The 26859-nt window shown below is 36.9% G+C and overlaps 1 protein-coding gene across 1 annotated transcript in view; it reads left to right on the top strand.

The window, feature by feature from the left end:
• KIF16B (kinesin family member 16B) overlaps positions 1-26859 on the top strand; it is a gene marked incomplete at its 5' end in the record, with an annotated part of 121923 nt that overhangs the window by 47126 nt on the left and 47938 nt on the right. Inside the window, 10 exons of the mRNA XM_008937337.1 lie at positions 593-712; positions 1264-1315; positions 2553-2690; positions 6856-6938; positions 7136-7224; positions 15288-15341; positions 16630-17985; positions 21365-21523; positions 22397-22502; positions 22980-23030. Of these exons, the coding sequence (XP_008935585.1) occupies positions 593-712; positions 1264-1315; positions 2553-2690; positions 6856-6938; positions 7136-7224; positions 15288-15341; positions 16630-17985; positions 21365-21523; positions 22397-22502; positions 22980-23030 (2208 nt within the window). The remainder of the gene's footprint in view (positions 1-592; positions 713-1263; positions 1316-2552; positions 2691-6855; positions 6939-7135; positions 7225-15287; positions 15342-16629; positions 17986-21364; positions 21524-22396; positions 22503-22979; positions 23031-26859) is intronic.

Genomic DNA, 26859 nt, shown 5'->3' with positions numbered 1-26859 from the left:
CTGCTGAATGATTCTTCATCCTACAGGTGACTGTACGATGTGGCCCAAAGGAATTTTGAAGATTTCAAATTATATGCTGCAAATATTGCCTACATGTATTTACTGTTGTCAGTGCTTCCTTTACATTGGGTGTTGTTTTGTCTGCTCAGGCTTATCGAGTTGTCAGATGTCTGAAATTTTTATTGCCCAAGGTTCAATTTATTTAAAGGCACACCACAGTGTTTGCAGTTTTCTATGCCTTAGTCGTACCAAATTCTGAGGACTTTAAATTCTCCTTACCATAATGCAAGATGATAAGTAGTTTGCTTTTAGACAACATTGCTTTGTTAGGCTCTTGATTGAGCTTCCTTATCTGGTGTAATTCAGCTGTTTGTCTGGTTCCTTTCAAGTAACACCTTTGCAGATTTCTTTAACTGCAAGCTTCGAATGCTCAATGGAAATACAACAGTTGCATTGAAATTTTTTTTCAAAAAAAAGGAAACCTACTTTTTCTGGATGATATTAGAAAATGTTACATGAACCTTGGTTTAAAAAGAGAAAAAAGAGCAGTATTTATTGTATATTCTAATCAATAGAGTTTTGTCCTTTGTAGGAACAAACCTTGGCCCTGAGGAAAGAAGGGATAGGTGTTGTGCTCGATTCGGAGCTGCCTCATCTCATTGGCATTGATGATGATCTCCTCAGTACTGGTATCATCTTGTACCACTTGAAGGTAAGTACATGTCAGTGTTTCTATGGCCTTGATATGCCTTGTGGGTTCATTTTAGTAGACAAATTGTTGTATTAATTTACTATCTAAATATAGTGTTCAGTAAATTTCTCCACTACAGTAAGAAAAGTTCATTATGTTTCTCTGCCGTAGTAAGAAAAGCACTTAAGAGGTTGCAACTGATTCAATTAAAATATCTGTTAATTTATGGTTTAAGTTTATTCTGAGGGTCAACTGATTAACCAGAGGCAGATGTTTAATATTCCTGCCCATATATATTTTGTCATTCATCTTATTGTAAAGCTGGATTTGAAATCCAAATCTAGATGAATCGCCTCAAAACGACAAAGACGGTTTTGCACAGGACACTTGAAACTTGAATTTGCTAATATCGTATGGTAATGACTGTGAAAACATTTCTAAAAATGCTACCTAATTTTTTTAATATATATTTCATTCAGATTACTCTGAGAAAATGGAAGAATAAATTATATCTTTATGGGAGAGGAAGGGAGATTTCAACTGAAAATAATGCGTGTTTCTCTCTTAATTAGGAGGGCCAAACATATGTTGGCAGGGAAGATGCTATGACAGAACAGGATATTGGTATGGAATTTGGCATTTTTTTACATTCGTTTTCCAGTTGCTTTTCCTCCTCCTAGCATCCCAATATGTGAACAAACCTTCATTTATTTTCCCCCCTTTTCCAGTTAGTTGTCTGTATATTCTCGCATATTTTAATTCATAGAAGATTTGAGAGCTGAATTACATGGGATTTGCTTCATAGAGCATGACTTCTAGAATAGCTTGTGAGCTCAAAATTTATTCATATACTTGTTACTAATTTATTTCTCTCTTCTCTTGAAATAACATCCTGGGAAAATACCATCCTTTTTCATACAGCACCTGTCACAATTACTGCACAGTCATTCTTCACAGTCATTAACCTTTTGTATAATGACAGTATTGTTATACCTAGAGCAGTCTTTGGACTTTAGATTTGAGTTGAAGAAAATTCTGGAAGTTGGTAAAAAGTAGGTAGGCTTCTACTGATTTTCTTATTCACTTCTTAGCAAAGCAACTAACTGCCAGACCTGTACTGCCTTGTGACATATGTGGCTGCAAGGCAGTTTGATTAAATAAACTGCATCCTTTAATTCTCAGGTGATAGACTGAGTGTCAGATAACATAGTTTGATATATTTTTGTGGGTTAAAAAGTGGCTCAATCAAAATAACTATATAAATGCCATGAAACTAGTGAACTTGCATTGCTTTGTGATATTAAACAGTACGAGTAAATCATACATTAGTTGAAGAAATAGCAAATAGAGTAACTGATTGATAAAAGGCCTAAATGTCATAGAAGACAACCTTACTTCAGCCATCTCTGCTAGTCTACAACTGCATCTTAAATCCCATCTTCTCAGTTTTAAGCATGGTTGCTTTAAGGCCAAGAAGATTTCATTATTACCTAGTGAAATTGGTCAAAAAACCTCTCTACAAATATGTAAATTTTACTTTTCTGTTTCTTTTTTTTTAATCAGAAGGAAAGAAGCATTTGTTAATCAAGTGCCAAAACACTGGAGGGAAGAACATTACACACCCACTTCTCCACACCCCAAAACAAACCCAACACAGTTTTTTCTGATACAGTAAAACAATAGTCAGGGTCAACATCTGAAGCCTGCAAGAAGTGATGAAGGAAGGAAGAAAACATTTTCCAGAGCAAAAAGAAAAAACACTGACAGATATGCAGTGCAATATATCTTTAATAAATTAATACCAGCATGCTAATCTTATTGGTTGTTAGGAGATTAATTTTTTTACCTTGTTTGTGTTTAGTTCTTCATGGCCTTGATTTGGAAAGTGAGCATTGCATCTTTGAAAATCTCAATGGCACAGTGAATCTAATACCACTAAATGGAGCTCAGTGTTCTGTGAATGGCATTCAGATTACGGAGGCCACGCATCTAAACCAAGGTACTACCAAGTGTAATGTCATTTTTGATACAGCACCTTTGTTTCTCTTGGGCAACAGCACTGAAAAAAATCTGTATGTATATTAAGGGGTTATCGTTTAATTTTAATGCCATTTCTTCTCATCTGCAGATGAAAATGATTGGGAGAGCCACAAAGTTTTTTTATTCTGTCAAAGAATTGCCGTGTGCTGAAGAGAGAGAATTCTTGGCTAATTTAAGCCACTTCATAATCTTGAGTTTGAACTCATGTTTACCATTAGTCAGATAATAATGTCAGATCCTTTCTCCTGTCCCTCCCCAAGCTTCAGGCCAGTCCTATTTAATCCTCTGTTGCCAAACCCTCTTGTATAGCAGGAGATTCAGCTGGAGTGTCTGTTCACTACAGCTGCAGGGAAATGTCAAAAAGAGGGAGGCTAACCCTTATGAAGGCAGTTTAATTTTAATATAAAAGCCTTAAAATCTGTGAATGCAGAAGGAGCTAGGACAGCTGGGAATAAAGGTGTATTGTGTTGGCTTGGAAGGGACTGGCTAACAAGTAAGCTGGTGAGTGCTGCAGCAGAGGTTTGGGATGTTTGATCTTCCAGGAGAACCCAGAATATCTTCCCATTTAGGAATGAGCTGACGACTTGTTTGGGAGTGAGGCTGTGACACAGCTCAGCTGCTGAAAAACAATCTCACTTTACATGCCTGCAAAGAAGCTTTCAGAGTAAGCTTATTCTAAGAAAGGAAAAATGCAGTGTTAAACAAGGAAAGTTTTACATCTTTTCTGAACTCAAGTGCTTCAAAAGTCTACTTGCTGAAAAGTAAAGCATTTTGGTGTAGAAAGGGGATGCCGATTTTGTCAAGTGTCTATTTCTTCATGAAAAGGAGAGGCATGTGTGCTCATTTCTGTTACAGATACTGAGGGGGGAAAAGAAAGCTCCTGGCTGATGTTTGAGTAAATCCCATCAATAAATTGTTAGCAATAGGAACATAGACGTTGGTGACAAGTAAAACTGTAAACAGTAAGAACTGAGCTGAAATGAGTCATCTGCAATTTATCCTACCTGATTTCAAAGGCAGTAAAGGTTTGGTGTGCCTCAGAAGAAGCAGGAGTTTAGATCCTATTTTCCTCTTCCAGGAATATGTAACACCTTGATTTTTGTAATGTGAAGAGTAGAAACATGACCTTTTTTTTCCTCTCAGATTCCTCCCTAAAGAAACTGGCAACTCAAAAGAAGGGGAAAGGGTTGCTTAGAGTTAGTAAATTGTGGAAAACATCTGCATAGGCTGACTTGTAGACTGTGTAACCAGACTGGGTATGAGAGAGAAGTGGCAGCTATGACATAAAGTGGGCAAAACTGATGAAATAACTAGTTGAACCACTCGTGCACAGTGCACGTAGCCTAGCAGTGTTAGCATTTAGTCTCACAGCATGAAGTGCCAGCCTCCTTAAATATCTACTTTAGGTAACACTGATTAACTGCTGATATATTTAAATGTTTCCGTTCAGCATAAATAACTGTTCATTTGAAAATGTGTTGAGTTTTTAGACTGACATGGAGTTAAAAAAAAAGGCAGCATAGTAATTAATTACCACTTCCTTCTACAGATGACTTCCAGCATTTCTGAATTCTGGCTAATGTGGCCTTTCTGTATAAATCTAACTTAGTACAGTATTTCTTATTTGTAAGAACGTATGGTAGGATTTTTAAAGGTAATGGAATTCATGTTCACTTTGTCCTTTACCTTAACTATATCTTAACTTTAAACCAGGTTTTCATTTTTTCAGGCCAAACTGCCAACACTTCTGAACCTAACATAACCTCCCACTACTTGTTTTTTTATAGTTCATTAATTAAAATTAAAAAAAGACTCTTAGAAGTTGGTAACATCTTAATTATAGATACATTTGTTTCCATAGTTCAAAAATATTGCTCTGTGTAGGTGAGAGAGGCTTGATGACATTCAACAGGCATTCTTCTTTTATATACACATAGGTGTGTACATATATGTATGTATATATGTGGTTGGTTGGTTGGGTTTTTTTTCTTCTTATATTCTGTGTCATTTATGTGTTGGAGACCACCAGTCAAATTTCAAGATCAGAACTCCACAAATGATACAGATTTTTTTTTGCTTAGTTTTTGTAGTTGCTCTTCGTACTATCAGTGTATTCGACAAACCTTTTTTCTTTGCCATTTAACACTCAAGGAGAATAAGACTTGTTGCTTACAGTAAATAACTGGATTTGCTTTCCATTTACGTTTCCATGGCGACGTTTCTGCTGGACTTTGCTTCCTTCCATTCTGATGGAGAGCTGCATTGTACAACCACACACAATTGAACCTGCTGCTTAGGAAACACTTGACTGGTGGTTTTGCCCAGACTGGTTTTTACCTAAAGAGCCTTTGATGTAGATGCTTTTCTAAGTTCTGTCAAGTGGGAATTAGGATTGTAAAGTTTTCCCTTAATAATAGAATAATGCAAAAATGATCATAGGATTCAGAGAAGGACTAAAAGAGAAACCTAGGAGTTGTTCATATGATCTGTTATTTAGCTTTGACTGTCATGTGCTTGCTGTTAAGAGACTCTCTCCTGTCCTTTAAATTCATGAAGTTAGGAGCACTTATCTGTAACTGTATTCATCCTGAAGTTTTAATGAATTAAGTGGCTTCCACCTAGAAAAGTGGTCCAAAATGTTTATAAGTAATTATTTTTGTCTTAATTTGAAAGTAACTGAAGGAGTTTTCTAGATATCCTCACTGTCACAAAATCCCCCTCCAAGCAGTCAGAAAGAGTGGAACAGGTACACGTTTGGGACAACTGTGAGCATATGAAGTAATGGTAGACTAAAAGCAGTTCTAGCCCTCTCATTACATCAGGGATCCTTTTTTAATATGCTTATATTAAAAATATGCCCAGTGCACTTCTGGAAGGAAAGGTCATCATGTATATTAGAGGTGGTATCAAAGTGGTGTTGCAATACAAATCTAAACTCAGATTTATGAAAAGTAATTCTTTTTAAGATTAGACTGGGGTAAACTGTTCATATTGTCCAAAATTGAGGTGTTGTGTAGACAGTAAGAAGTGATTCCATGACTACAGTGGGTTTTTTGCCATTTGTTTGCCAAGACTGCCTTATTTCAATTGCTATTCCTAATTAAGCTAATTTTACAAGGAGCATTCCTTATTAAGGACAGCATTTCATTCTCAGATGTTAGGAATTTGTAGTGAACAGTCTTAAGTGCATTTTTTTTCATACTGTGTGTGTAATAGAGTTCTTTTTCTTTTAAAAAATGTCTCAACTGACAGATAACCACCACAGAGTCCAGAATTTAACTTGGAAGACTTCACTGTTATGACAGTTGTGAGACATCACTGACAATATAATTCTTAGTAGGGAAGTATTAATCTTGGTGCCATTGTCTTTAAAAAATAGAATCATAGAATTGTTCAGGTTGGAAAAAATCCTCAGAATCATGATAAGAATTGCACAGAATCTTGTTATTTGTGACCTGTACCTGAACTGAATAAATACAACAGTGGGTGTCCACTGTGCAGTTCTTCCTTCAGAAGGTAGCTATTGGGTGTAAAAGTCTAATAATACCATTTTAAGTGACAAAGAACCTCAGTGTTTTTCCACATAAATAAGGAAATGGTCACGTGAGAGTACAAGTTATGGAGATCTGGAGTTTTCAGTGTGGGTGGATTCAAACCTGACTGTTTTCAGTGTGGGTGGATTCAAACCTGACTGTAGTCAGTAGGGGATGGAGAAGTTTGCTCATTGAACATTTATGGACGTTCCCTTTGTCTCTGGTACCTACTGGTGGCTTCTGAAGTAGCACTGTTGCAGAGTGTGTGCCCCAACTTGGGGCAGCTCCTTGCACTCCTTCCTCTACCTATATTTGTTCTCTAACTGAACTGCATGATTGACCTTTGTGTGTGTGAACACGTGTGGCTGGTTTGTTTTTTAAAGTCAGAAGAGGAAGGAATAAACTCCACATCAGTTAATGGAGCTGTGACTGTGACTGGCAGCATCACTGTACACTTGAGTTGTCAAAATGCATTTTCAGTTTGTTCTTACTTAACGGTAGTCTTCATTTACCTACTGAGTGTCTGAAAAATTACATGGCATTTTCAGGAGTAGAATGTTGCCAGTGAATGGTGTGTATTTTTCTCTTCAGGTGCTGTTATACTACTTGGAAGAACCAATATGTTTCGATTTAACCACCCCAAAGAAGCTGCTAAGCTAAGGGAGAAAAGAAAGGTGAGATTAAATCAGTAGTTGATAAATATAAATTTTTTTCACAGTTTTCTTGCTAATAGAGACATACCTTCATTGTTGTAGGATACTTTTTAAAATTTACTTCACATACTTCAGTTACTTTGTGTTGCTTGACAAAATATTAAGATTGTAACCCAGTGATGTTTGTCTAATACCTTTATTTTGTGGTCTGTTGTTAGAGTGGACTGCTGTCTTCCTTCAGCTTGTCTATGACAGATCTTTCAAAGTCTTGTGAGAACCTGTCAGCAGTTATGCTTTATAATCCAGGGTGAGTATATTCTAAAATACAGTTGTTAAAATACCAACTGTTCTTCAGTTTAGAAGTATGAATATTCCAAATGGCAGTAATAAAAAATATTTTATTCTCAGGTTGTGCTTGTTAAATAGAGGACTTCTGAATGAAGCCAGAAGTTTTCAGAAGGGTTGTTTGAACTAGGCCATGCTAGAAGATGGGGTGAAGGGACACTGAGGACTTTCCTTCCACTTTAAAACTTGCTTTTGCCTGGGGTTTCTCTGCACAAACACAAGAAGTGTAATTGCACCAGTCAACAGCCACAGTGGTAGATCTAACACAAAGCAAGCTGTAGTACCTGGAGTCTGGGAGACAAGATTTGCATTATAACCAAAGCACTTCAGCACAACAATAACATGAAAAATTTTACACTGATACTTTCTTCAGAATTACAAGTTAATTTTTCTTGAGAAAAATGCATTGTAAACTGAAAATTAAGATTTCCTGAGTTCATATAATACAAGTGCAAGTATAAAAAGGCTGGGAAATTAATGTCTTATGCTCTCACCTATATGCCTCTTAGTAGGTGGCCAAGTTGGGCTGTGGGAAAGTTTTATTTTACAGTTCCAGTAACATAGACTGCTTATTATAGCAAAGCTGTTTTTAATGTTTTTACCTTTGTTCTTAAAGTGACTTACAGAGAATTGATGGTGTTCTGTTCAATTTTTTTTTTTTTCAGTAGCTAGTGCCTGTGTTTTGAATTGAGTGAGAGATGAGGCACTTTAACCACCTATGTGCTTTTGAAAAATTTGCCATAAATTGAATTATAGGCTTGGATAGTACAGCTTTATTCCTGAGTTTTACTGCAGGGTTGCTCTTTATCCATTAGAATTCAGGAAGACTGGACAGGTAATAATACCTTCAAGTTAAACAGTGTCTTAAATAGAGTGAGTATATGTAATAACACTGCTTCAAATGTGACTGTTACTGTTTTGCTACTGAGCTACCTACAGACATCACAAGATTGTGAGCTAGTTGCTGATAAATGACATCTCTTTTTTTCAGATAGAGATGAAAGAGAAGATTAAAAAAGTATATACTTTTTTTTTTTCCAATTTTTTTTTTAGCTTTTCAAATAGTTCAATATAAAAACTAGTGGCAGTTGCTGGTATTACATTTTATGTGGACTAGGGAAAGTTCCTGGCTGCTGTTTGTTACCTCTGGTTATTGATCAGCTACCATGGGCTTTTCCCCAGCTAATAATGTTACTACACTACAGTTCTGTTATGAATAATTGCATTATATTGCACAGTTCTGACCTTGACTTTGCAGTCAGCATAGAGTGGAAAAGGTTGTTTCAGCATTGCTTCACTTTTAGTCTTTGAGATTTGTAGCAATATATTTGAGATTTGTAGCAATATATAGTGGCATGCACAATGCCCAGCTGAAGGTGGGTTTAAGAATGATTTTCCTCCCTAAGGACTTCATGCTGTCTTCAGATAATGCCAAATTATGTCTTATAAAATGAATTTTTCCCATAACCCTTATTAAAAAAAAAACCCTATGGAGAGAAAGTCTGAAGAGTTACTTGATTGTCTCTGATGCAGTAGATTGCAGCAAATTCTTCTTTTTCTCTGCTATGTTTTGTGGAATTTAGCTTCTTTTTTTCTTATCAGTTCAAATATCTTGTCTTGCTTTCCTGGAAATCAAACAGTATGAATAATGTAATTAAATTATCCGTGTATGCAGTAATTTTTAGAAATGCTGCCACTTTTCCCATCTAACACTTTGTCATGTTTATTTTTCCTTTCTTGGGTGTGATTATGAAAGCAATGTTGCTGCTGAAAATAGAGGATAAGATTAGGTGAAATATTCTTCATATTTCTGAACTCTTTCATGCCTGTGTTTTATTACTCTATAAACTAAGAGTGGAGGGTTAATTATTGATATTCTCATGCTAGTCTGCATTCAATTAATTCTTGTGCATGGGCTTGAAGAAATTAGATATTTTGTCTTGCTTAATTTGTAAGGAAAAAAAAGGATTATGCTTAATGCTCATGTTACAGGAGGAATGCAGGTCTGCAAGGTCTGCATAGCTGTCACTTGTTTGTGAGCAATAAACACCTGTCTGAGGAGGTTTCATAGTCACTCTTACGTGTGTATGTTCTTCTAAGTGAGGAAGCTCATGAATCATAGAAAGGTTTGGGTTGGAAAGGACCTTTAAAGGTCATCTAGTCCAAATCCTCTGAACTGAGCAAGGATATCTTTAACCAGATCAGGTTGCTCAGAGCCCTGTCCGAACTGACCTGGAATGCTTCCAGGGATGGGGCATCAGCCACCTCTCTGAGCAACATGTTCCAGCATTTCATCACCCTCATTGGAAAAATGTCTTCCTTATATCTAGTTTAAATCTCCCCTCTTTTAGTTCAAAACCATTACCCTTTGTCTTGTTGGAACAGGCCCTTATAAAAAGACTGTTCCCATATTTCTCATAAGCCCCTCTGAAGTACTGAAAGGCCGCAAGGAGGTCTCCCCAGAGTCTCCTCATCTCCAGGCTGAACAATCCCAACTCAGCCTTTCTTCACAGAAGAGGTGTTCCAACTTTCTGATTGTTTTTATGGCCCTCTGGATCTGCTCCAACAGATCCGTGTCTTGTGCTGAGGACTCCAGAGCTGGACACAGGGTACTCCAGGTGAGGTCTCACCAGAGCAGAGTAGAGGGGCAAAACCACCTCCCTCAGCCTGCTGGTCACGCTTCTTTTGATGCAGCTGAGGATAAGGTTGGCCTTCTGGGCTGCAAGTGAATGCTGTCAGCTCATGTCCAGCTTTTCATCCACCAGGACCCCCAGGTCCTTCTCTGCAGGGCTGCTCTCAATCCCTTCATCCCCCAGCCTGCACTGATACTGGAGGTTACCCTGACCCAGGTGCAGGATGCTGCATTTGGCCTTGTTGAACCTCCTGAGGCTCACATGGGCTCACTTGTCAAGCTTGTCTGGGTCCTTCTGGATGGCATGCTGTCCCTCAGGGGTGTCAAGCACCCCGCTCAGCTTGGTGTCATCTGCAGGCTTGCTGAGAGCACATTCAATCCCCTTGTCTATGTCACTGATGAAGATATTAAACAGCACTGGTCCCAGTGGTGGCATATTCATGATTTAATCTTCTACCTTGAGCAGCTTTAGCTATGTTTAGAACAATGAAGCCATATGTAATCATACACATTGCCCACACAGTGCAGAGTCAGGTGTTGTCCTGATAGATCAGCAACTGTAATAAACAAAGTAAAACAAAAAGTCAACAAAAAATCCCAGACTTCAAATATGACTCTCTTTACTTCTTTTGTGACTGCTGCAAGGAGCTGGTAGGCTCTGAAATTTGCCCTGCAGTTTAACTGAGCCCTGGCCTTAAAAATCTTCCAAAGTGATGCATCTTTATGGAGAGCAATTTGGCAACAACAACTTTTCAGTTTAGACTGGACTTCCGTGACAATTTTATTTATGTTGATGATAACATTGTTTTTTCCTCCTTTGTGACAGCAATGGGGTTTTTCTGATCATGTCGTGAGGTTGTTGCAAAGAGAAAATTCTGCAGAAAATGTTACTTTAAGGAAAAGAGGGGACTCGGGTAAATGGAAGTTAAAAGAAAATAATACATTTTTAATAAATGAGACACCAAACATTTAGGCCTTAGTAATAATTCAAAGCCAACAGCATTGTGTTTGTAAAGAGTTAGACAGCTTGCCAGGGTGCTTGAGTTCTGCACCCCCAGCTAGGAATGCTGCTGAGGAGGTACAGTGCTGCAGTGGTGGTTCTTCTGAGTGGTGACCAGTTCAGCCTGGGTGAAACACAAAATCTGATCTCTGGGTATTGAAGGCTGAGTAATTGTACACAAGGTAGTAGATGGTGTTGGGCATCTTGCTTCCTGGAAGAGTGTAGATGGACAAGAATATCCTACACCAGGAATGATGTAGAACATGGTCCTTTAGGCATGACCCCTTATTACAATAGACTGTAGCATCAGTTTTTTGTCATGTGGTGGTCACACTGCCCAGCAGCAGTGCAGATCTACATTCAGGAGCTGACCCTCTGTTTCTTCTGTACGACTTCTGTTCCTGACTAGCATTTTGCCTACTGTCAGTTTAGCACTTTCAAGACCATGTTTTCTCCCAGTTTCAGTATTAATAACCTAAAGACTAAAAGCTAAATTTGCAGTGCAATAAACAGGTTGTAAGATCTAACATCTTTAGCAATCAATGACAGAAGAGCCTGCAGGGTATTACCTTCCATTGTGAAAGCAAATAAATGATGGATCTTGCTTACTCTATCTGTATCTTTCCCATGTGAAAATCAGCGTTATCTTTAATTGTGTTTTCAGATGGGTGGTCTTTGTGTGTGGCTTTTGTTGTGTATGTGTGTGGGTTTTGTTTGGCTGTTGATTTCCCATATGTGGAGATAGCTGCATAAAATTTTGGCTTAACATGCAAAATTCTTTGTTATGCCTGTTCCTGGTCTTTGTCTTTAATCTGGTGTCATGCAACACTGCTTCAGATAATAAGCTTTGGATAAAATACAATTTTGCACATAGATTTATGCTGAAGATTTCATTTGTGGACCTTTTGTAAGCTACAGTATTCTGTGACTCTGAAACCACTCATGAGAAACCTTGGCCTTGTCATGGGTTTAGCATGGGGGGGGGTTTGTTTTGGTGTTTGGTTTTTTTTTTAATTAATCTCATAAATCGTGCAACTGAACAGCATTGTAACATCTTTGTAGTCCTGCCAGTACTCAGTCTTTCCTAACAGATGTACTACCAGATCTCACTTTTGTGCTGTATAAATTAGGCTATTGTAGTCCTGTACTAGTAGAACTGACTTCCTTTCTCTGCACCTTATCTGCACTGCTCTTATCACTAGATATGCCATGTTTTCTAGGAAAATGGTGTCTATTTAATTCAACGCAGATCAGATTAAGTTCTTTTGTGGTAGATCTACAAAAGAAGAAAGAGTGGATTCTAGTCTTTTAATATCTGTATATTACTTTCCTTTTAATTTCAAGCTAATATTTTTTTTCTATTCACGGTAGGGCTCACCTTAATAAAGGCAGCAGAGGTTATGTGAAAAAGGGTTTTTATTGTGGAGGGACTATGCTGCAAAGCATCAGTCCTGCATCTGTGCTTTTTAACAAATGACTGCCAGTTTTACAGACAGTGATATTTTTTTTGTGTGTGATGATTTTCTTTTTAACTAGCTTCTTAAAGAAACAAGCTTTCTGGAATCATTGACTACGTGTCCTGCCTCCCCACATTCTTTCCTGTCCAGAAATAAGTTTGAGCCCATAACCAATTTCAAGCAAATATTGCAGGGGTAATGGTCTCAAAAGGGCTGAAATTCTAAATATATTTAGAAAATAGGCAGCCAGCTAAGGAAGACAGGCATTGTTATTACCCCTGCAAAAATAAAGGCTGCAGCATGAGCACCTTTGGTAGAAAATAGAGGTGCTACGAATGAGCCCGTGGTAGGAGACCCTTCAGCAGTGCTCAGACCTTAGACACCACCAAATCTATGCAGCAGCAAGCCACCAGAATGCATCAGCCCTTCTCTTCATAGGATTATTTGCTTGCCTAAAATGCATTAAATGTGCATTTTTAAAACAGCTAGGCCTAGCGTTTGGAAGCTGTTGATTGGGGTGTTAATGATGATCAATATTTGGTTTTGGGAAGGAGCCATTTTTACTGAAGAAAGAACCACTTTTGCATAGTTCGCTCCTCTTTCCTGAGCAACCTTTTGAGCACCACCACCTCCATTTCAGTGTAAGGTAAAACTGCTCTGACACCACTCCTAAGGTATTAGAGATACTTCCTCAAAGAGAAAGTCACAGAGTACTCACCACTGATCAGTTTTCATGCAGACTGCTATGACGGTTCATTTGCCTCCTATCAGACCTCAATCAAAACCAAGTTAGTATTTTTATGCTAACATAAAATCTGTTTGCTAAATTATATCTTTTATAGGACAGTCAAAACATCAGATGATTTTTTTTCTCTGGGTTTTGCACATTGCTAGCCTATCTGAAATGTTTTACTTCATGATAGCTTAACCAAGCATGGGAATACCTGTAAATCACTTTGCCAACTGTCTAAGCAAAGATGGTCTACATCTGACAGTGCTCAATGGACATCTGCATCTACACAGACCAGAGAGATATTCCCCAGGGTCTGTATGGTTTCAGTCTGTAGTAATGATAAATACAGTGGCGTTTGTCAGCCAAGCCCTAGCTAAGAAGTGATAACAGCTCTGAGCTCCAGAGGTAGACCATTGCCCAAGTGAGGGCTTTTGAGGTTCAGCTTTAAAACAAAAGGGAGAGGGAAACCCCAATACAGTCACCATTAAATGAAGATTTTGCTTTCTGAAGGCCCCTTAAGATTGCTTTATGTTCTTTTGCATAAATCTGTGGATTTACATTGCTGCTACAGAAATAGTTGTCGAATTAAAAATACAAAGTTGTTCCCTCTTCTTGCTCTGTAATGTTGAGATAGTATCCATCCTGGCTGTAGTCCTAATGCAAATGTCAGTGGACTCTTAGTGAGACATTTACATGAAAGCTCTGAATGTCTGGAGTTTTGTATTTAAAAAAAACCCAAACAAACTATATTTTCTAATCTCTTAGGAATTGTAGGAGGTATTTTTTAAAATTGTGCAAAATAGGGCAAAATGGAATTTGTTCAACTAGCCTTTCTCTAGTTTTGTAGCAGTTAGAAGGATGTAGGAGTGTTTGAATTGCTTTATAAGTGTTAAATTATTGGTGTATTGTTTTTGTGTTTCCACGTGCAGCTCCTTTTTGCTGTATGTCTTTGTGTGACTGTAGAAAGAAAAACGAAAAATACCTTTTTTTTTAAAAAAAGTCTATATAATTGTGTTCAATGCATCTTAAACTGCAGTTCATCACATATTTAAAGTGAACTTGTGGTGCAGTCTTGCATTTTTTTTCATTGTTTATGGACTGTCTCACTAACCTGCAAACTCCTTAAGCTGTAGCAGGCTTGAAATAACTGGATATTTGTGTATTTGGATGAATACTTCAGTCCATATACAGGTTCTCTACACTATTTTAATATTTATTTTTTAAAATTTCTTTCAAAAACCCGATAAATGTAAGACCTAAGTCTCTCAAAAGAAATTAAGTGAGGGATTGTACAACTTCCCTAATAGCTGATATTAAAAATGATATAAAATTCTGCCCCATAACTGTTCAGAACTCTATCAAACTAAATATCTCAAAGCATTTTGGAGAGATTGTTTTGAATTGGGTTCTGTACTTGAATGTCATTCTTGGCAGGAATTTGAGGCTTTTCAACCCCACTGATTACATCATAGTCATGTTTGAGGGCTGTTTTTCTTGGGAGGAAAGAGAAGTACAGGTGTGCCTTAGTGTAGTTTTGTAGCTCTTTTTTTTTTTTCCCTTCTCAGAAGTGGCCCAGTTAATAAACCACAGGAAGAGGAGCATTGATTTATCTATCATTGGTATTTGAAAAACGTGTTTAGAAAGACTAATTATTTAAATTTTACTCTAAGTTGTAATGTGATAAATGTTTTATGAATCTAACCAATTTAACCTCTAATAAAATGAACTGTTGTCGTCTTAAAAATATTCTGTGCTGATAATATGTTTTTTCTATCAATTTCTTTCTTAATTGATTGCTCTGTTTTCCCCTGCCTCCCATGGCAGTCTTTTCCCTGTAAAAGGACCGATCTGTCTAAGGTAGAGAAATTCAATTTCTATGTATTGATTGCCCTGTCTGCATGTAGTTAACTTGCAGAGGCTATGCTAATCATTCATCTGTCTTGTTTAACTTTACTTTTTAAATAGGTTCCCCCCCCCCAATTAATTTACTTTTTTGTTTGTACTTGTCAGACAGCATGATAACCTAATTTGTAACCCTAACAAAGGAAATATTTTCTGTTAATGTAGAAAGTTTTATAACACTTTTGATTTGTACCGATGTTATAATTTCTAAGCAGACGCTGAATTACATCATATCTTCCTACATTTTGTGATATTTAGGAAAAAAAAAACCTTTTTACTGTTTGTTTTTTTTTTAAATCAGGCTAGAATTTGAGAGACAACAACGAGAGGAGCTTGAAAAACTAGAAAGTAAAAGGTAACATTCTCAGTGTTCTTTTAAGTGTGTGTTCTATATACACATTGTAGACATGTAAATCATTAATATGAAATCATGCTGTTACTCAGCAAGCAGAAGAACCTGATATAAATAATTTTCTTGTGTTTTGTCAGCTATTAAGATTTTGGTTATTTTTTTGAACTCTTCGTTCTTACTGATTAGTGACAGACAAGCTGAATTGTAGCTAACTGATCTGTAACAAAGAAAGTGCCAAAAACAAAAGTATGAGGAGAGATTATACAAATGTAACATATTATTCTCACTCTTAATTTCCATGGTGTTATTTTAAAAGACGGGAAAATCCATTCTTCATTTGGATCTTTTTTATGATTTACTTGCCTTTGAATTGAATCTTGATTGGAAAACTTCACATTCTAAACTTAGCTTCTCTTAAATAAAATGGTAGTGCTGGTATGGGCATAGCATTCATGCTTATCAGAACATTATTTTGAAATCAGTTTGAAGTACAAAAGAAAATACTGTTGTCAGCTGGCAAAATGAGCTGACTGTTCTAGCTCATCATAGCTGCTAATATTGTAAAGGTAATGGCTGTCACCTTGCTGGAGATCACAGCATTGATTAGACTCATAAGCTGAAAGATGCTTTCTATCATCTCAGCTTTAGACTGCCTGCTTCTTTTTGCAAGAGCTGTTTATGTAGTTGGACGAAGTTAAGTAAACTCAGAAGACCCCTGAAACTCTGAAGCATTAGAAGATGTTATTCAGAAAATGGTGCAACAGAATCACTGATGTTTATCTTCTTATGTTGATGGGATTTGAATTCAGATTATGCTGAAGTTGCTTTGGTTGTGGTTTAATTTATCTGACTTGAACTTCTCACAAAATAACCAACTGATTTGCAGGTTGTCTCTACATGTATTCAGGCAATTGCATTATGGGGGTAATAGTGACCTTCAAATCTCAGTCTGTCTGCATTTGGAATGCACTACAACCTTTAAAAGAGAGATTGCACAGGACACGATAAATTGTCTGAAAAAAAATTTCTCTCTCAGATACGTCTGTTCCTAACCTTATAGCCCTCTTTATCAATAATTCAGTTGGGTTGACCTAAAAAGAAGATATTGTTTTAATTCATGTGTTGGCTTACATTTCATGAGTCAAACTTCTAATCCTTTTATACAAGTTTGTGTGTATGAGTATGTGTATATATATATAAAAAAAAATATTTTTCCTCTTCACTCTGTGCATGGATATGTTCTATCAAAACCAAAAAGTTTGAAATATTGCCTGTGAATATTTTACTGTAGGAAACAAATAGAAGAGATGGAAGAAAAACAAAGATCTGACAAAGCAGAACTTGTAAGAATGCAGCAAGAAGTAGAGTCCCAGCGCAAAGAGACGGAAATAGTCCAGCTGCAGATCCGAAAACAGGAGGAGAGCCTGAAACGAAGAAGTGTCCACATTGAGAGCAGGTTAAAGGATCTGCTGGCTGAAAAAGAAAAATTTGAAGAAGAGAGATTACGGGAACAACAGGAGATAGAGCTTCAAAAGAAAAAGCAACAGGAAGAAATTTTTGCCCGGGTCAAAGAAGAGCTGCAACGACTACAAGAACTTAATCATAATGAAAAGGTCGAGAAAATGCAGATTTTCCGTGAGCTAGAAAAACTTAAAAAGGAAAAAGATGAACAGTATATTAAGCTGGAATCAGAAAAAAAGAGACTTGAAGAGCAAGAAAGGGAGCAGGTGATGCTGGTGGCTCATCTAGAAGAACAGCTTCGAGAGAAGCAGGTCATGATAGAGCTCCTGAAGAGGGGGGATGTACAAAGATTTGAAGAAGAGAAAAGAGATCTTGAAGATATTAGAGAATCTCTTTTGAAAGTCAAGGAAGCCCGATCTGAAGGTTATGAAAACCACGGAGAGTTAGAAAAAGCACAGCATGATTTTGTAGAGTTTAAAAGGAAGCAGCTGGAACAGCTGACTATTTTGGAAAAAGATTTAGTTCAGCAAATGGATCACCTAGAAAAGGAAATAGCAGATGAAGAAAGAGCTCTGCAACACTTAAAATTTGCACATGAAGAACATTTAAGTCTCAAGAGAGATGATGAAAACTTTGTGGATGCCATACTCAAGGGTGAAGAAGTTGACAAGATAAAGTCAGTGGAGCACCGGCTGCAATCTAAAGTACGCCAGCTTGAGTACCTGAAGAGTAGTCATTTGCCAGCTCTGCTGGAAGAAAAACAAAGAGCTTCTGAAGTCCTTGATAGGGGTTTATTAGGGTTAGATAATACTCTCTATCAAATAGAGAAAGAAATAGAAGAAAAAGAAGAGCGACTTGGCCAGTATAGAGCTAGCACAAATCAGCTGCAGCAGCTTCAAGAAACCTTTGAATTCACAGCCAATGTAGCTCGTCAGGAAGAAAAGGTTCGGAAAAAGGAAAAAGAAATCCTTGAGTCGAGGGAGAAGCAGCAGAGAGAGGCGCTCGAGCAAGCTGTTGCTAAGTTAGAAAGGAGGCACTCTGCTTTGCAACGTCGTTCCACAATAGACTTTGAGATTGAGGAGCAGAAGCAGAAGCTTGCCACCTTGAACAACAGCTGCAGCGAGCAGGCGGGTCTGCAGGCGAGTCTGGAGGCTGAGCAGAAAGCCCTCGAACAGGACCGAGAACGGTAAGTGTTGTGCTAGCTCCCAGCTCTGAGAACCTAGCCACAAAAATGGAGTCATTTTATACCTTGGGTGTTGAGAGCAACTTGTTCTGCATCCCAGTGTTTCAGTTTCTTGATGAGTTTCAAGTAGTTGGAAGTCTGTTGCTTTTTCAAGGATTCCTATTCAGTCATTAATTTCTGTTGTGTTCGGATACTTAGCCCACCCCGAGCAGGACAGTATTTGCATTAATCAGTGCTGAAATTGTGTTACCTATTTAGAAAGCTCAGCCAACCTTACATTCTGCCCTTACAAAAACATGCACCGTCTAACAACTTTTCTCTCTTAAAAATTTTGTTTCTTCATTAGTAACAAGGTAGATGTTTGTTTCAAGATTTGGAGACTGATAATTACAGTAGCCTGCCAACTCCCTCTCTCTCAACCAGTGATAAATTGAGCACTTCTGATATTCAAAGTAAACAAGTGTAATGTTTAAGTTTTTGTTCCTGGTTTCAGGGCTAAATAAAATCGACTAGCCATATACCCATGTCATTTTGATGGTGGTTTTTAAGCTTACTGAAAAAAATTCAGAGGCTTTAATTAGTCCTATGTGATGACAAACTTTCTGATATGGAAGCAATTCCATCAGTTGTACACATGGTATCTGGTAGAGTGATGTTCAGCCTAAGTATGAGAGGCTCATAGAAAAGTGATTCAGGTGAGGAAGGCTAATTCTATGTGGAGGAAGAGAAAGAGATCTTTTTGTTTTCTTTTTGACCTGTGCAAAAATCCACTGGGATTAATGCATTTAATCCTTTCTGTATGGAAAAAGGGCAAAACTGCCATTTGTAAATGTGTTGCCTGATCTGCTAATACTAGAGCTTTAAAACCTGAATTACTGATGAAACAACAAAGTGTTTTTTCTTGAGGTAGCATTTGTCATTTGGTTTTTTAGTACTCCAAAAATGGACTCTTCTTTCATGAGCTCTTCAAACAGATACTTGGTTAGAAAAGCTACCTAAAAAAAATAAACATGCCTGTAAATTGAAGAGCTCTTCTGTATCATTTTCCCTTTAAACTGTTACCAGATGAGAGTAGTTACTTTCTGTGCCCTGTGTAGAGGTCAGTTTTTCAACAGAGCTACATTGTGTGGATTTTAATTAAGCATTTTTAATACTGATTGGCCATTTTGTTGCAGATGTTGCCATTTTTTTTTTTTTTCATAATTGTCTTGACCATAAAATGTTGTTTTCTACGCTAAGCACGTTGCTTGACTAAAGTCAGCTATGAGCAGCTGGAGGTTCCACAAAAATAGGCAGCTTAGTTAGCCCTCAAGAGATGGCTGGGTTATGTGATAAGGGAAAAAATAGGTTGTCAGCTAGAAGACTAAGGTTTGGAAAAGATACCAAGGAAGTGAAAAGGTCTCTTTTGTTGTTGTCTTCTTTTTTTTTTTCCTCTCCTTGTTTACTTTAAAGTCCTCTTGCACAAACAAAATAAAACTTTGAAGTCTTTCAGTGAATCGCCCAGGGGTCTGAATAATTGAATTCAGAATGTTTTGATGAATGCTGAGGCAGAAGAAAATCTTAAGGAACATGATAGTATGTGAAATGCTTCAGGCTACTTATCACTCTTGTTTTTGTTTACATGTCACAGTACACAATGTCTTGGGTGCTATAGTGAGCATAGGAATTGTGCATGTTTCTTATTGTTTATCTAGACACCATTTTGTGATGACTCTGACACTGTTTTAATGCAATATTCACTGGAAGTGCTCTGAGTGAAACCCCATCACTGGCTAAGCTGTTCTTTCCAGTCTGAATAATATGTTAGCTCAGATTCTTTCACCTGCAGGGATGACCCCTAAAATGATCATTTGAAGTTAACTAATACTGGACTAATGCCTATGTGTTTTGTCTTCAGTGGCAGAGCTCTGTGGCATTAGAATGAACATAAAGCAGCTTCAGAGACATGTTTGAGGCAGTGGGATGTATCGCTCACAAGTGGCAAGGTGCAGTTTAGTGTATGTACTGGGGGATGCATCCCACGGCTGGAGAAGTTTATAGCTCTAGAAAGTGATATCTTTTGATAGTAGGAGGTTTACAAATCAAGAGATAAGGTTTGTTCCTTTAATGTAATTCTGAATTTTGTGGTTAAATTGATTTTCCATAGATGCAAACACTCTCCTGTATCCATCAGCCATCTCCCATCCGCTTTCCCTCAGGACACAGGATTGTTTTGCTGCTAATCAAAAGAAACAGATGGCTTCTGGCAGTGCTGCAGAAAGTACTCTAAAAATGAAGGAACAATTCAGCCTGCTTTAGATTCATCATCCCTTTAATTTTCTGTTTTAACCTCCAGGATGGAATAAAGTAGTGGTAGTATTGTACTTCAATTTAGATATAGGCAATTGTAAGATAAGTGGTAGAATTCCAGCTTTTCATAGTTCCCTGCTTTTGCAGGAACTTCTTTTATATTTTAATTTTCAAGTAACCTCTAGTAAAACAATTAGCTTTAGAGACAAAAGTTGTAATGGAAATGGGGAAGATTATTACTGTGTTTACTAAACTAATCTGGTGCTACTAATCTAACCTCACCTACATTACAAGTGGAAGTGTGTTCTGCAGCTTACTTTGTTACAGTTTAATTAATCTAAGTGATAAATATTGCAAGAAGTGCATCTTGTTTCATACTAGATGTCTCAGGCATTGTCAGTCAAAAATATGGTATGAAATGTTCTGTTCTGTGCATAAACTGTTGATATGAACTTTATTTGTTAAAGTGAGGAGGTTTCCATTTTGCAGGATGATTTATTCGATATATTTAAAATAAATGCTAGATGTTTTATCATATAAGTAAGTTTTCAGAAATACATATATACAGACCAAAGGATAGCTAGAAAATAAAATGTGTATTGTGCAAAATGTAAGGATTTTCTTACAGATGTATTTTGCTCCATCATTGTTTTATGTCGCCTTTGATTTTGGGGATTAGTGCTATATTTTTTAGATTTTAATTTTTTGTCCCTATTTATTTGTTGACTTAACAGTGTAAGCTAATAACTGAGGTAATTGATAGAGTTCTGTAATGAGGAAATTTTATTCAAGTGATCCTAATAGATAGGTTAAGTCTTATGAATTAATGTTTAATGTGCCGAGTTAGATACCTCTTACATTGCAATTTATTGAAGTTGCTTTATTTAACTTATTACTGCTGTTGTGGTTTTGAGCTATCTCTATTTTCCTATCTAAATATACTTAAAGAACAATCTTGATTTCTGTATCTTCATAAATATTAATACCTACAATCTTACATACATGTATCCTATGGTAGGTACAGTACTTCCCATAAGAGCTGTGGGAATCAACTTTAAACCACAGCAAATTACATTTTAAGCTCTCTTTGTAGCCTCGACCAGGAAATTCAGCAGCTGAAGCAAAAAATATACGAGGGTGATGGTGGTCAGAAGGGAAATCATGGAACATTAGAAGAGAGACTCTCCCATACTACTTGCCCTACAAGCCCAACAAAGCCACAGCCACCCACTGCTCCACTCGTTGATGATAGGTAGGTAACCTGCAATTCTGCAGTGGTTTAGTAGGAATGCAAACAATAACTTTAGAAAAGGAATATTTTTAAGTTTTATTGGAGATTGTTCTGCCAGGGTTGGATCTTAATTAAGTACTGTAATTGTACTTAAAGTCTAATCTGGAAGTAAAATTAAATTGCTGTATTTTACTTTAAACAACCAACAGCCTAATCTGTTGCTCCAGTGCAGTTTGTTTTACAACAGAGGGTTGGGAAACTGTAGGCTAAAATTTAAATAGCTTTTGTGTTTACATTTACTTGTCTGTGTGGTATTGTTTTGTATACACTTAAAGCAACAAAGTAAATGAAATTGTTTTAAGCCTTTCTTAATGGGGCAGCTGCCTTGTATCACTTTCAAAATCTATTTCATCTTTGTTCTTTTTACACTTTTACACAGAGTAGTTAGTATCCACTTTTGGAACGTTCCTTCTGTTTGAAGACCAAACCTTTGTTAGCTCAAGTTACTGATACCACAAAAGTGATAAAAGCAAATCATGAAGTGACTAAAGATGCAACCCCAGCCTTCTAATCCTTCCTTACTCTTTACCCTCACTACCACTTGTATTTAGAGTTGCACTCAGAGCAGTGGCTTAACCTGTGGTCCATTAAATTATCCAATTGTGATAACAAAATGTTAACCATTGCTCAGTAAGTGAATGTTTGGTCAAGAGTCCATGTTCCTTAAGGAAGGATAAAACTGGTCTAATGTTAAGTCTGCAGCAAATTAAGAGTTGTGCAGTACTTAGGGTTCATAAGCATTTCAGAGAGCCCTTTAGCCTGTCTGGATTTTTATCTACGAATATTCCTTTTTTTTTTTTTTTTTTTTTCTCCCTGCTCTTTTAAATGTTGAAGGATAAATGCTTTTATTGAGCAAGAAGTGCAGAGAAGGCTCCAGAATATTCATCATAAAGCCGAGGATAACAGTGTTAGCCTGTCCTGGTCTACAGAGATTTTAAAGGTAGGAAATCCTGACCTTCAGTGCACTATGTGTAACCACCGATCTGTTTTTGTTGTTCAATAGTTTCCATGTTTTCCTATGTTGACTTAATTTACAAAAAAAAAAAAGTTTTGATTCTTTTTTTTTTTTCAAATGGTTGTTGTATTCCAGTTCTTGGAAGGAAAGTGTGTTAATGGCAATAGGAAGCTTGCAGATAAAAATCTTAATTTTATGTCTCTAAAATAGATTGATAAAATTCTGCCCAAAAGAATGGTAATTGTTCATGCTTGCAAACAAATGCTTATTTAAAAACTGGTGATATAATTAATCCAAAGCCTGATTTGATTGACTTCTAAGTCAGTGGTTTAATAAATAACAAGAACAAAATAGTTATTTTTTGACTATTAAAAAAAATGCCTCTTCGATGAATATTTTTAAATGAACTTATTCAAGAAAGACCCACTTGTTAATAATTACCTGTACCTTTTTTGTTCTTAGGATAATGAGAGACTTAATAATGGCACTGTTCAACGCAAGCTGAAGTATGAGGTAGGTCATAATTTGTCAGAATGAAATGGTTGTCTTAAATTATGGCATGCCCTGTAATTAAATTTCTTAATGTTTAACTGCATAATTAGAATTTTGAATTCACAGCAAGATTAATGGCTAATAGGGACAGCGATGCATTTTTTTTCCAGATGGAATTAAAGTGATTTTTTTCCAGATGGAGCGTAGATTTTTTTCTTATTTGAAAAGTGTGGTGTTACTGGGAATCTTGCTTGCTTGTTTTGTCATGATTTTTCATTTGGAACAGTATCCCTTTCCTGTTTTTTAGAGGAGAAAAGCATTTCATGAAGAGGGATTGTCTGAATTCAGAAAACCACTACACATTTTTGATTCACCATGGACTACTCTAAGGGTGTCTGTAATACTAGCAAGTAGAATTGGGCAAACTTGCCTGTGTCATGGAGGATTTATAAATGAGTTTTTTATCTCGGGCTTAGACTTCTCCCACTGTATTTGGTTCTACTAACTTTTCCTTGAAATATAGTTAATTAAGTGTCTTGATGAGTAAATCCTAAATACCTTTATGGATTTTAACCTTAATAGTAGGAGGGCTGCAACACCTCTCATGGGGACTTTTGCACTGTTATTTTCAAACTGTTTGACTTCTTGCAGTATTTTGGATAGTATAGGATTACTGCTTTGTGCGTGTGAAAAATACTAAAGGCTTACAAATTTCTGCATCACCCCTTGGCTTTCCTGTGGTTTTGGACTAAAACAAATGTAAACCAAGTGAAATGGATACTGTACAAAGAAAAAAGCAGTGGTGGGCTATGAAGATCAACCATTCCTGAATCAGACCTCAATCACTTCTGTTGGATTTCTCTCTCTCTAATTTTGAGAGATTTTACAATGATTGTACCAATTCTGAATGATTGTACAAACCTAATCAGAATCAATCCTCAGTTTAAGAAGTGTTCAAATTGGAAAGTTTTATAAAGAAACGTCTATTTTCTTTTTTTTTGAAATTTTAACAGAAAAGTCAACAGTGGCAGCCACATTATGGCTTTCCATTTATGTCTAAAGATGCCAGTTGTGCTTCTGAGTTGTGTGGAGAAAACGCAGGAGTAAGAGACCACAAAAGACACCAGGAATATACAGAGCTGTGGGATTTATTTTCCAGTTCTCGAAGAATTTCTTCCTCTTTTACATCAGAGAAGGCATTTGAGAATGAAAGGAGTAATTCAGAACAGGAGGGCTTCACTGCTTGTTGTGACATTGAAAGTAGTTTAATTCACTCTAAAAATACTAATACTTTAAAGAGTAAGAACGTTCCTTACCAGAATGTTTTATCTGCTCCTTTACAAAGTCATAACTTAAATAACATGGCTTATTCACTCTGCAAGGTTGAAAATTTCAATCATTTTGATGATAAAATAATTACTTCTCCAGATTGTGGCAGCTCAAGAACTGAATCTGATTGTTCCCACTTGAAGCAGCTGTCTCCTGTAGGATCCTTAATGGGTGCTAATGAGCAGGCTGGCTTTAACAGCATATCATGTCTTCTCTTTTCTCAGTCTGATGTGCATTCTGAAATAGTAACTTCTAAAGAAAACAGCCAGTTTAAGGAAGTGCACCCAACCATCAAAGACCAGTCCAGTAATCGTCAGCTTCCAACACAAAAAGCCTCTGAGTTGATTTCATTTAAGTCAATAGCTTCTTGTTTTGTTGTGAGCCCAGAGCACATGTATGGTCTGGGATACCTTTTCAATAAGCTTTCCTGCTTTTACAGAAATACCAGTAGTCAGCTGCTCAACAGTACAGTGGTTTCTAAACAAATTAAGGAGCTGGGAAGCTTGTGTGACAGAAGTGAGAGATGCACAGAAATGATATCATTAATAAAAAGTCTACCATTTATAAGAAACTTGCAAATAAATGTATTCCTCAAGTCAGATATGAATCAAGACACGTCCCACTGTACTGATGATGCTAAAGCTCCCACCGAAGATGTCGTCCAGGCTGAATCCCTTGTGCAAGAGGCTGTCACGATGTGTGTCAGCACAGAAATCTCCAGTGCCACTGTGGGAAAGCCCTCTGAAGGAGTTGCATGCAGGTGTGAAAATAAAGAGCTGGAAAATAGTTTTGTGATAAGACAGGAATTTGTGGATTTCCCTGATATCTTTTTGAAGCTTCAGGTCTGTTCTCTGGAAAAAGTGCTGGAATTTTTGACCTCTGCCTTACCTCAAACTTGTGTCAGAATGGAGGAGTTGAAAGGTGTATATTGGCTCGCTGTTGGAAATCACAAAAAACCTGATCCTGAACCTGCTTGCTTGCTTTTGTTCAGCTCTGTTCTGTATGTTGTTGTTTCATCAGTCCAACGAGACGTCTGCCAGAGTTCCTTGGCAATGTTTCATGAGGTTCCCATCACCACTATAAAGGAGATTCAAGTTGGCTTTGCTGGACATAGTGTTCATCTTCTGTGTTCTGCTGAAGACGGTTTACTCACAATATTTACCTATAACAAACACTTCACACAAAGAATTTGCCATGACATTATTGGCATTTTAATTTCTACACTGGATGATCCTGTTGATTTAAATCACCAGCTCTTGAAAGAAGATTTGATGCAAATTTCACTTGACTGGACATCAGAAGTAAATGACTTAGTTTTTTCAAATGGAGTACGATTGTCCTGTAAATTTAGAACTGAATTAGCTGATCTGGTTTACTTACTCCATGAAAATATGGGAAGTATTAAACCTTCATTAGGTGACATTGAGGTACTGCTGTATACCTCGGTGAAAATCAGTTGTGCTAAGGAAACTGTACATAGAGCTCTTGTTCTCACAGCTACTCATATAGGGCTCTTAAGGGAAAATCATGTCTTCTATTCTGCACCTGACCTTCTGGCTGCTTCGTGCCAACAGTCACAATTTGACAGCCTTCAGCTGTACAGTTTGAAAGATATCCAAGGTGTAGTTTTGCCAGACAAAGAGAACTTCACAAAAATGGAGCTTGTGTTTTCTAGGAGGAGTAAGGTTGGATCTGATTCAGGAATTGGTTTTTCTAAATACTGTGAAAAAGAGAGAAGTACTCAACTGACAGTAATCCCATCAATTCTTCAAAGGAGTTTGCATATCCCTTCAGAAATCTGGAAATTAACATTCAGTTCAAGTGAAGAAGCCATTTGGCTAATTATGCATCTGACTAGGTGTTGAAATCCAAATACGTTTAGATACATTCCAAATAAGAGGCTAATGAATATTGATAATTTTATTTTTTTTTTTACTCAATAGGCAGTAATGTCCTTGAGCCTGCAAGGGAATACTGTAGGGTGTGTACACACATCTTGTCAACAATCTTTATTATCTGAGTGCTTGTTTTTTGTGGGTCTCTGATATGCTGTACACACATTTCCTTGGGAAAGTGAGGAAATTAAATGTTTCTGTCTTACATGGTGGGTAGATCAAAACTATCTTTATAGCCATGTCTTCTGATTTCCATTTTTGGCTGTTTTTACTGGCTCCTTCCATCTACTGTTTGTCTTCATTAATGTTTTCTCCATTCCTCTTGATTGCTTTTTCCTTAATCTTTCTGAGTGTCTTTGTTCATCCTTCTCATTTGATCTCAATATTTCAAAACATCTGCAATACTTTTTTAATCTAACATGTACTCTGCACTCTTAGTACTCTTCATAGCTTTTGTACTTATAATTTTGAGAAGAACAGCATTGACAATTCTCTTCTGCTTCAAAGTTTTGGATTTGAGGATTTTTGCACTCTTGCACTAAAGTTTGTCACAAGTGCAAAAGAAGTTGTTTGGTTTATTCTAAGTGTGTTGGCTGAGTTACCAGGGATTGATATATTTGCCATAT

The sequence above is a fragment of the Merops nubicus genome, unplaced genomic scaffold (assembly GCF_000691845.1).
Source record: "Merops nubicus isolate BGI_N331 unplaced genomic scaffold, ASM69184v1 scaffold2303, whole genome shotgun sequence".
NCBI classification, from domain to species: domain Eukaryota; kingdom Metazoa; phylum Chordata; class Aves; order Coraciiformes; family Meropidae; genus Merops; species Merops nubicus.
This window is presented reverse-complemented; position numbering and strand designations above follow the sequence as displayed.